The sequence below is a fragment of the Seriola dumerili genome, unplaced genomic scaffold (assembly GCF_002260705.1).
Source record: "Seriola dumerili isolate Sdu_G_001 unplaced genomic scaffold, Sdu_1.0 BDQW01000291.1, whole genome shotgun sequence".
Taxonomy (NCBI): domain Eukaryota; kingdom Metazoa; phylum Chordata; class Actinopteri; order Carangiformes; family Carangidae; genus Seriola; species Seriola dumerili.
In genome coordinates, this window is record NW_019174546.1 from 7,248,928 (window position 1) to 7,260,832 (window position 11,905).

An 11,905-nucleotide genomic window follows, 5' to 3' on the forward strand; every position below is an offset into this window, starting at 1 on the left:
TTCGCTTCACGTGTGAAATTCCCAAGGAGTGGGCTATACACCTCTGTTTCTGGGTTGTAGACATTCAGCTGCATAATGGACTGGTGTGTGTGTGTGTGTGTGTGTGTGTGTGTGTGGTGACAAACACACAAAGGAGATGAAGAAAAAGGTGCATGGTGAGAATTTGCATATAGGCAAGATTCATGAAGCTTTTACCACCTGAAGTCAAAGGTGTGTCAGAAATATCACACACTATGGGATTCATCTCACAGAATTAGGCAATTACTTTCGACAGAGATTATGATGTAATAATCTGACAATTTTACTCCATTTTCACTGGAATTTATTTTAGCCACAGTGAGTGACTGCTTTAGCAATAGTTCATTATTCATATAGGCCTGATTAGACAACGCCCAAAAATACAAGCAGTACAATGGTTTCGATGGAAGCGTATGCAAAAGAAACAATAAAAAGGTGCACGTTGGAAAAAGTGACAGAAAGAGAGGAAGAAACAATTCCACTTATAGTTATGCGTTTGTCAAATCTCTGCCACATTCATTACAGAGACTATAGGGGAAAAGAGTTGGTAGCTTTTGACTGAGATCATTAAAATGATACAAAAGTTTTATTCTGAAATGCAGCAGTGAGTCTAGTATGAAAACATGTCATATGAGCTGGGTGAGTCATATATCTGTCCAGTCTGAGTGACCAAACTGCTTATGGAGGACGTCAAATGTCAACATGTCAGTGTGCTGAGAAAAAATTCTAACAACATTGCCTCAGGTACCATCATACTGTTGGTGGACATGTAACAGCCTTTTTTTTGACTGACCAATTGTATATACTGGTTTATATGTGCAGAAAAATAATAAGGACGTTATCTTAAGCTTTAGTTGCAATCATGCAACGTATTAGTCCATATTAAAACAGTAGGGCATAACAACTTTAAGCAGACAAGGAAATGTTCTTGGGAGCAGAATCGAAAAATAATTCATATAGACCATCCAGATCAAGAATAAATTGTGTATTTGTGAGTATGTCTATACAGCGTTTACACTCAGTTGTCAGTTTATTAAGTACACCTCCCTAAAATGAATGTGGTCTAATATGATATGATTTGCGATAAATCCCACCCTCAAGTATTTATAATGTTGTTGTTTTGTTGAAACTCTTTTAGATCATTTTGGAAGCTGCAGTTTGGTGTGCTCCATTTATATCAATGAGGAAAGGCTACACAGAAAAACTTCTCAGTCTATCACAGTACTACTCCATAGCATAAATTGACTATAAAGTTGAGTCAACCACTCTGTAAAACACTTTCAACAATGCTTGAACATACTGTATATCCTTCATTTTGTTAATAGTTACTGCAGGGTTGTTGTCATAGACTGTTTGATTCAAGTAATAATAATGGATATGACTATTACAAAATACACACTAATAATCAAAAGCCATTTGTCACACCACTCAACAAAAAAGAAAAAAAAACACCACCAAGCAATTTGTCTCACCCAAATACTAACCCTCACACATTACGTGTATGCTCCACCCTGCCTGTCATTTGGCACTCATCCAAAGGGAGTGGTGGCATTGGTGGAGTAGCTGCTTTAGGTGCAAAACTTCCTTGCCTCTAGGATATATTTGTCATAAACTCAACAGCTGCATTCATACTAGTTTTTGATCTTTTTAAACGTATTACCTGAAAACATCTGCAAGCATTTGTTCTGGCTTGACACATATTTTCTTAGCGTCATGCAGATGGTTAGTTCCACACAAGATTTCCTAACATCATATTGCCACAGAGTACAATACCTATGACGACAAACAGACAAACTGTATAAATTCAAAGGAATGGCTTTCTTTAAACTGTGCTACTCAGCAGAAAAGTAAAACTTTGGTTGATTTCAGGAACTAAAACATGTCTATTGTGACTATTCATAACATACGGGACGGAGAGGTCAGACAGTGTCATCAGACGAATTAGCAGCAACACAACAGGTTTATCTGTTCACACACACTTACACTTTGTGCTCTGTGCACACTGAAGCTGGAGTGCAACAACAACCTGCTTTCATTTTTAGCTTGGGAGAGACAGGAGGGTATTTTGCTGAGTCTGTCTTGAATTACTGTTAAGACTCTCAGCCTCTTTCATTATGTCCACACCCATGACTCACAACAACACTGTCTTCCTGACATTTTTCTCACCTTTCCTGTTGCAGTCCCATGTTTTGGGACTTCCCAATTTACTTTTTAACAAGCTCTACGGCATTACACTAGATGAAAATGGGAATATGTTGCTAAGGACACAGGCCTAGTGTTCTCTGGCCACTCTCTCGTTTATCAGAAGTTTATAGAGATAGTGAGCGCTTCGCTGTGGGAGCGAAGCCTCCCCCACACCAGGCTTCACTCAGCTCACATTCCTGTGGTGTTTAGTGAGGAGCCCAGTTCTGTTCCTCCTACGGGCAGAGCTGCAGAGGAGAAAGGAGGGGCATGCAGGGGTCAATCTCTGTGTGGACCTGGGTGAGGTTTCTTAAGCCAGATACTTTTGAAAGACAAGCAGATACACAAACAAGTAATAATCCCAAGGGTAAATGTAAAAATGTAAAAAATAAATAAAAATAGAATAGATGATTTCTAATAAAAATGACTTCATCTATCTATCTTCAGCTTACACATCTTCAAGAGCACCTGCTCAGCTTTGACAGACATGGCATTGTTCCTTTAAGACTCTTTATCGCTTTTATAGGCATTTGTATCTCATAGGATGAAACCATAACTCTTCCATGGGGAATTATATGGTGTCTGGCTTCGTTCTGGTGTGTTGCAACAGTATGAAAATTGATTACGGAGTCACTTTAGCTGGCAAAAGACTTAGACAATGTTTCCCCCTGCTGGCAGAAAAAATATATATATTTGAAAACTTTAAGGAGTTGACGTGTTCAGTACAATAGCGACACATCCCAGAGCACAGCCCAAAGGTGCTTCGCCTTTTGATCGTACCAGGGAGGTTGACAGTCTGGGTGTGGCAGCCTAGGTGTGTCGGTCGTTTGAGTCAGTGCCAGTAGCGACAGACAGATACCAGGGCTCTCGGTAAACCCTGCCTGTTCCCACAGAGAGCACAAGTGCAGGGACAGGCGAGTTTGTCCTTTTCGGCTTTAAACGGAGTCACAAATCAATCAACTGTCACTTTCTGGACGATTCGCTTTCGGAGGAGTCTAGCTCGCTTCCTCCCGCAGAGCAGGAGTGCATCAAAAGTTTTCAAAAATGGCGAATGTTTTAATTTTCAGCATTTGCCTGATGATGGTAAGTTCCGTCTCTTTTTCTTTTTAAGTATCCACTGTACTAAAACATAAGTCTTTATTAAAACAAATGTAACGCTTTTACTTTTAAACTTGTCAACACTACAACGAAATATAGTTATAGCCTAATGTTATTTGCTGTTAATGGGACACCTTTCATTTATATTAACAAACTCACTATAAACTGAAACTCACTATAAGAACGACTCTACCTCAGGTCCTATCCTGTGTGGACTCGTGTTTTATCCCGAACAATCTCTATGTGCTTGTGCCACAAACAATTCCGGTTGGATACGAAGTCACAAAAGGTACTTTTCTGATAATCTGTTCATTAACTCGTTATGTAACCGTTTTACCCACTTCACCTGGAACCCTTTCCTGTAATGGCTTTTTGGCTTTTGTTTTGTACCTCCCTTTCCTTAACCTTTTCTTTCTCGCCTTTCAGTTACACTTACCGACTGCGACACCAACTCACTGCACTTCAGTTTGAAGGACCCGAGTTTTACAATAAAGACAAATGGGGAGATAGTGGCTGTAAATACTGTATCTGTGGCAACAAGAGGGCGGACATTTTCTGTGTGGGCTCACGACGGCAGGGGACCGGAAAGTGAGATAGAAGTTCACCTTGTCCACAGACAACTCCAGAAGAGAGAGGTAAAACTACTGTGCAGTAAACCTTGTTTATACAGGCCAGAATGGTACACATGGGACTTAAAAAAAATCCCTTCATTTGCATGCCACAGTACAAAGGCCAAGGCTTCCTGAAGCGCTCCAAAAGAAGATGGAGTCCCCCACCCTTCAACATATTAGAGAATGACGCGGGACCTTTTCCAAAAGACATTGAAAAGGTAATTTTAATGTTGAAAACACAAGCTACTCTAAGATAGTAGGCTATATCAGCTTCACACTGCATGACTTTCAAGTCTTTACTGGAAATACAAGTTCACAGATTATTTTTGTTTTACTCACATGATCTTTTTTCCCAGATAATCTGATTCACACACCCAGACACACCTATTAATTACATTACTTTCGGCTGACTTTATGTACTGATTTAGTCCTTTGATGTTTTTTCACCTGCATTACCAGACTGTCCGTTGGAATCTGCCTTAGGATATCAAGGAATCACGTTTTTTTTTTCCCCCTCACCCCATTCTCTTGATCCATTTTGAAGTATTACAATTTGAAATAGGTCACAGAGGGTTGCCTTAACTCTGGTAGATGGTTTATGAAAAACAGAATCCTTGTTTGTTTTTGTTGTTTTCTTGTATATGTAGGAATATATGTGTTTTCTCTTGTAGATTGTGTCAGATTCCTCAGGCATGCACAACGTGTACTACACGATCAGTGGACCTGGTAGCAATCAGCCTCCAATGAACCTGTTCACTATTGACACGGACACTGGAATGTTGACTGTGCACGGTCCGATTGATCGTGAGGTGTTCCCACAGTTTGTGGTGAGTGTGAAATAGGATTGTAACTAACAATTACTTTTTTTAATGATTTATTTTTTGGTCCATGAAATGTCACAAACCAGCAAAAAAAACTGCATCATAATTTCCTAAAGCTCTAAACAACAGTACAAAAGACATTAAACTTACTATCACATTAAGAAAAATTAAAATTGAGAAGTTGCAATTAGGTAAAGTAATGTTTGGCATTTTTGCTTGAAGCATGACTGAAAGTATGAATTATTTTCCTTTTTAAATTTCTTTTGATGATGATTTTTTTGCATGTTAACCTTGTAAAATTTACTTATTTTTTCGTTGCAGCTGAGGACCCAAGTTTTCGACAAAACCACAGAAAAGGAGACAGACTTACCCTTGGATGTCAAAATAGTTATAGATGATATGAATGACAATACTCCACAATTCCCAGACTCGATGCAGTTTACTGTTCTCGAGCAAAGCAAACCAGGTGAGGCACATGAAATGCACACTGGTAATCCTGTGGTATTTGACCCCCAGTGGGAATGATAATAAACCCAATGATCATGTTTTACACCACAGGTACAGTGGTGGGGAAGGTTAATGCTACAGACAAAGACCTAGAGGGTACCCTCCATGTCAAAATCAGGTATACTCTCTTGTCTGCATTAAACCTGTTTGCCATCAACCCACAGACAGGTGTCATCACCACGGTGACTAACACCCTGGACAGAGAGGTGAGCTCTGCCATCATTATTTTAATAATTCACTCAGAAAGACAACATAAAATGAGATGCTACACATGCTCTATATTGGTTTCTTGGATTATTTGAATTTACATTATTTCTCTTTTCTTCATATCATTTTGTCACATTCTTCCTAAGGAAAAAGACAAGCATTTGGTGACAGTTCAAATACAAGATTTGGACGGTGCAGTAACTGGTCTGAAAGCGACAGGAACAGCAACAATTACTATTGGTGATATCAATGACAACCCACCAACTTTCAAAGAAACATCTGTAAGTGGTTAGCAAAGACTTACTACAAAAATGTTATCTTTATGTCTTTCGTGACAGTAAAATAAAAAAAGAAAAACAGGTGTTTTGAACTTGTTTTGCTCAAAGATTGGTTGTCTAATCTAAGGAACACTGCTTTCGTTTCCTTTTAGTATACAACCAGCATCAATGAAAATGAAAAGGACAAACTTATCCTTCGTATTCCGGTTGAGGACAAGGATTTAATAAACACACCAAACTGGATTTCAAAATTCGTCATCACTAAAGGAAATGAAAATGGCAACTTCAGGATGGAAACCGACCCCAAAACAAATGAGGGGCTTCTGTATGTCTCGAAGGTGAGTAACATTTTGTATTGTTATTATGAAATTAGTAGTAGTACAACTATTCAACGTGACATAAAGTAGAGTCTCACATCATAAGGAAAGCCAAAGCCCACTCCCTCCTTCTTTTCCCAGGCCTTAAATCATGAGCAGACCAAAAATGTACAGCTTGAGATTTCGGCCCGCAACGAAGCTGAGCTGAGCAATGCAAACGCCAATTGGCTGTCAATCCCTGTGGCCGTCACTGTCAATAATGTTGACGAGGGCCCAGAATTCTCAGCTCCTACTGTCCGCTTCATCGTCAAAGAGAACATACCAAATGGCACACTGATAGGAAGTTACACAGCCATAGATCCTGAGACCAAGAGCAGCAATGGGATCATGTAAGTAAATATATACTTAAATGTGTCTTAAAGAATTGAACTTTTCCTGTGGTATGGCCAGACACAATCAAAGCTAATCCTCAAGACCCCAGCTGAAGATTATGTTACTTCTCTTAAACACTGGAGGGCAGACTTTGACTGCTGCACTGAAAAATATGCTTGTAATACACATGTATTTTTCCACCGTCTCTCAGGTATTACAAGGTCACAGACCCAGCCTCCTGGATCAATGTCGACAAAAGTACAGGAGAGCTGAGGGTCGCAAACACAATCGACAGAGAGTCACAGTTTGTCCAGAATGGAATTTACAACATCACCATGAAGGCTGTTGATGCAAGTAAGTTGCTTGTATATGCTGTGCACTTGCTTTTCCGTGGACTCCATACAGAAAATATCATAAGCACAAGTATATCTTAAGTATATCAGCACATGGATAAAGACGTAACAACCTTCAACACTGCTTTCTTACCACATTTCTTATTCACATCTATTACCTGTTTTATAAACTCACTCCATCATACTGTCACCAAGAAAATGCTGCTTTGGGAATGTTAGGGGAGCATCTTTTTCACGTCTTTTGATGGTATTGTTAAGAACACCAGCTCCACCCTCACCAGTATCTGTCTGAACAAACAGCGTGATTTAGCTTTGTCTCACCTTGAGAGCACCTGTTGACAACGTGATATTTACAATGACTCACAGTTGCCCGGTATTATGTTGGAAGTTGGGCTTTTAGCCCAGATACTTGTCAGAATTTGAATTTTCCAATTAACTGACGCCCAAGTGATGTCAGAATTCGACTGACTAGGTCTATCACATTTTCTCACAGTACTGACATGTCCGCTTTTGACTAGCACGTGTACTAATGTAGTACTTATGTATTCCAGGCCTCAAAACAGGCACAGGAACAGTCATCATTCAGGTGGAGGATGTCAACGACAACGTGCCACTGCCCCTCATTGGCGAGATGGTGATATGTGAGCAGGACGGAGAGCTTGGGTCTGTGGTGGTTATGGCTGAAGACAAAGACGAGTCTCCCCTTTCTTCCCCTTTCAGCTTTAGTTTGCCTTCAGACAACGACGGCAAATGGTCTCTGACAAGAGTTAATGGTAGGTGGTTGTATTTTTACCCATTTGATCTAACTCTGTCTGACAGAGGGAATGTTTAATGGGACAGTTTGCATAAATACTTGTTTAGCCACAGTAAAAAAAAAATCTGTACAAGCTCTGTAAGCAACGTTAAAACTCTCCGCACAACATAATCCAAGTCTCAGTAATTCTTTCATATCTTTACCATCTCCAAAAACACCTTTGTTTTGGTGAAAGCTATCAAAACAAACTGCTACCACGAAAGCTAACAGAAGCATTCCAGAGAAGGAGCCAAGAGCCGGCATCAGACCTTAACTGAAACTCAAATACATTTTTTTTTTTTTTTTTTTAAGTATATTTTTTTGGGCTTTTTATGCCTTTATGATAGCATAGTAGAGAGAGACAGGAAATGGAGAGGCAGAGAGAGGGGGAATGACATGCAGTAAAGGGCCGTCGGATGCGGGATTCGAACTCAAATTAATTTTTGAGGCTGATGCCAATATAAAATGTGTTGGAAAAAGAATTCACATCATTCAAACAAAAGTTGCATATACCACACACTAAAAATAGTCCATTACAAGTAAAGGTCCTGCATACAAGTAATATATTAACGACATAGCACTTTGAGGTGGAATTCACTGTCACTTCTTTCTTTGTATACAGTTTTTTTTTTTTTTTTTTTTTTAAAACAGTTTAATTAATTAGCTCTTTAAATACAATTTTAAGAGCTAATTTTATGTTTTGTAACAATGGTTGTCAAATAAAAAGTAATAACAAGAAAAAGGTTTAAAAAAGTATTTACTGAAATCGTCATAATCAACACTAGATCTGTTCTGAAACATTAAATTCAAGTTTAAAGTGATCTACACAATGTTCTGTTGCAATATCTTGGAAAAACCTGAGGTTGGCTTATTCATTTATTATTTTAATACACATTTCCTCCTCAGGAACTGCAGCTACATTGAGCCCTACCAAAAAGCTTATCAAGGGGCTGTACAAGGTTCCCGTGGATATTAAAGATCTGCAGGGATTTGGTGAGGTACAGGTGGTGACAGTAAGAATCTGCCAGTGCAGGAATGGAGTGTGCTTGGCCCAGGATCGCTCTGTGTCATTAGGGGGACTGGCTTTACTGGCTATGCTGTTGCCTCTGGCTCTCCTCCTACTGCTGTGTAAGTACCTCACTGCTATACTCTTGCCAGCAGAATTGTGTAGGCTGCACTGTGTAGATAATGAAACAGTTTTGTGCTCATGCATGTGTAAAAGTGCAGGAAGAGTGATAGAAAGCTTAAGATTCTGTTGTTGCTGAATTATGCATTGTATATTGCACACCACAATACCATTATGCTCACTCTTGTGATGCCTACAGCACATGGAGCATTTTTTTTTTATTATTAGAAAATGCACTCCATGTGCACTCATTTCCATCATTCTTGCTCTGTTATTGCAGTTCTACTCCTTGCCTTTTTCTGCGTGACAAAGAGGGACAACATCGACATTGAAGATACAGGAGACGGCGCAGGAATCCTGCTCGCGTCAAACACTGAGGGCAAAGGGGATGAAGTGGTAAGGACATAATAATGAAAGCTTATACCCTTTTTTTCTCTTCTTCATTTATTTAATTGTTGCCTAATTGCTTGTTTTTGTTTTGTTGTTTTTCTCCCCAGGATCCTAGTCTCATCACTGTCCCCTCCACTGAACAAAAGGAGATTAAACAAGAATGGCTGGCGCAGAAGAACATGGCCGCATTTGGAGGTCAAAGCAAAAATGGGAATGGGATATATAATACTCAAACTAATATATATTCTGGCCAGACTCAGTATGATACTCAACACATTGAAGATCAGTATATAGACAATTGTGTTGACTATGTCCCCGAACTCCTCCCCCATGACTTGAATCTTCTTCACACCTGGCAAACAAATGGCCACTATCTACACCAGGTAATGTTGTTTATATACAGAAATATATACCGTATATATAGTGCAACAAAGATATGCCTAAGAGTGGATGTTAGCACAAAATGTGTGAGAAAGTGGCAGACTTAAATGTGGCCAGTACGTGCACCTTTTTTTTTCTCTGAGGTTTAATAACTTCTTTGTTATCTGTAAGAGCTTAGGTAACTCTCATGTGTAATATAATCTCGCTCTCTAAGCTGTGAACATATCCTCTGTAAACTTTAATAATTCTGAACTTCTTGGTGAGAAATATTATGTCTCTAATTTGTTGGTGAGTTGTTTGTTCACTGTGTAATATCTGACTGCCAGTCATATCCTGAGCAGCCATATTATCACATGGTGCAATATCTCCCCTCCCCATTACCTGGTTTTAGTCCACAAAGAGTAATAACACGCTTCCTCTCCCTTCAACTCTGTCTCTGTAGAAACTGGCCTATTTCGGGGGAGAAGGGGACGAACGGTACGCAGATGACATCGTCCACTGCTACGGGTTTGAGGGGGTGGGTTCTGCAGCTGGCTCTGTGGGATGCTGCAGTGACTATGGCGACACTGATAACCTCGACTTCCTAAACACACTTGGACCAAAGTTCAAAACTCTGGCAGACGTCTGCAAAAAGACATGAACAATGAAACGCTGAAAATAATGGTGTTTACTTTTGACTGTGCAGGATGTAGACTGGCCTGGGATCTTAATGCTTGGTATGCCCCTGAACATGAATGAGAAAAAGAACAAGCAGGTGGTGTCAGTGTGTGCATGCACTGCTCTGCTATTGCATTTTGCTGTAAGATTTTTTTCTTCACTGCTTTTTGGTAAAAGTCTTTTGCACTGAAAACTATGTTGTATATACTTATTATGTTGTCTATTACTGTGTATTAATGTGTTGTTTGCCTTTAAAATTTTGCAGATTATTGCAGGGTTATGATGGTTGTTGAATTCATATATGAAGTTTTGGGCTGTGGGGTTTTCTATCAGTTAGTAACAAGTTTGGGTATTTTTGGTATTATTAATTTGATGATACAATGTACGTGTGGCTGCTTTTAAACTGTCTGCTCAATTTGATTTTATATTTTAGTTTTTATATATTTTTTGGAGAAAAAGAAATACTTAAATGACAATGACACAACTTCATTTCAGATTACATTCTTACATTTACTTATCAGTTTTAGACAGCAATGCTGACTGACTTCCACTGGTTTTCGAAAAGATACAGTAAATGTCAGTGCAAACACATTCCTGCGCAACTCCTGACAGTCTACTGGGCGTAGTTTCAGTCCTCTGTTGGTGAAGTTATTGCAACACTCTGGCAGTAATCCTGCAAAAGTCAGCACATGGGTGTGAATGGGAGGAGTGAGGTGTAACTGACACTCCCTGCAACTGTCTGAATGCAAGAATTAGCAGAGAGAGGGAAAGCTAAAAAGTTCAGAAAAATATCCATGAACCTGATAATTAAAAGGGATCTGACTTTCCCATATGTGTGTATAAGTTGTTCATGTTGTAATTATGCATGGTAATTAAAGAGTGTGTGTGCTTGGTGAATTTTTTCACTGTGTCAGATTTAGTTTTATATAAGCTTAATTTAAAGGAAATACAATTTCAAATAAGATTCATAGAATACATTTGTTATTAAGCAGACTATGCATTTTAAAGTGAAAACTGTAACTCAACTATATGCACTAAAGGCTTGGCTCACAGCTTTGACCCCATGATAACAGCAGTTGTTTTTTTTTAAATAAACATTAACTTGTGAAATAAAAAAAGAAGCTTGCTTGTGCTGTTTTGATGTATTTTGGCAGATAGACTGACCGGCATTTTAGAGCAGAAACAGTTGTTCATTATGCTCAATCTCTAGGTGTACTCTGGTGAATGATTTACAAGGAGTGGCACTCTGATTTTACATAACATTGGGGCGACAATGTTTCACCTACTGCCACACTGCCTCCTAAACTCACCTCCTGGCAAATATTTATCTCTAGCCTTCTGCTGATCAGGTTGGTGAACTTTGGTTCGTGTCATTCTTACTTTCCCATAATTATGTAATCTTGTCTCTGCCTGTTGCCATAAAGTTTATCCAGACAGTAACTGTAATTTGTTTTGTGAACAACAGAATTCTTCATTGGTCTTTGAACCAAATTTCCCAGTAATAGGAGAGTCACTGTAGGGTCCAAATAATGTCACTTCTAATGAATCATTAACATCTTTCAAATGGTGAGATTTCTGTAGATAACAGGTTTCGCTACAATAGACACAGACCTCCATAAATGAATAATAAAAGTATAACAAATGTATTGAAACCCATATTGAAATCCCCCATGAGTTTTTGATGTTATTACACTTTGGCAGATTACGGATGTTTAATTTATAGAAAATATATTTTTTTTAAAAAGCATTGATGCTAGTAAACAATTCACCAGTTTTTTTTTTTTGCTGATGACAT

General features: G+C 38.9%; 1 protein-coding gene across 1 annotated transcript; it reads left to right on the forward strand.

Annotated features, from left to right (window-relative positions):
• The first annotated feature begins 2,933 nt into the window (after nucleotides 1-2,933).
• Nucleotides 2,934-11,007, forward strand: dsc2 (desmocollin 2). Its single transcript, XM_022758172.1, has 16 exons — nucleotides 2,934-3,282; nucleotides 3,496-3,586; nucleotides 3,724-3,932; nucleotides 4,022-4,126; nucleotides 4,580-4,735; nucleotides 5,051-5,195; nucleotides 5,288-5,442; nucleotides 5,590-5,724; nucleotides 5,874-6,059; nucleotides 6,180-6,427; nucleotides 6,622-6,764; nucleotides 7,315-7,536; nucleotides 8,463-8,684; nucleotides 8,963-9,078; nucleotides 9,180-9,455; nucleotides 9,896-11,007. The coding sequence occupies exons 1-16, from the start codon at nucleotides 3,244-3,246 to the stop codon at nucleotides 10,091-10,093; spliced, it is 2,646 nt and encodes an 881-aa protein (XP_022613893.1). The 5' UTR covers nucleotides 2,934-3,243; the 3' UTR covers nucleotides 10,094-11,007.
• Nucleotides 11,008-11,905: the final 898 nt, after the last annotated feature.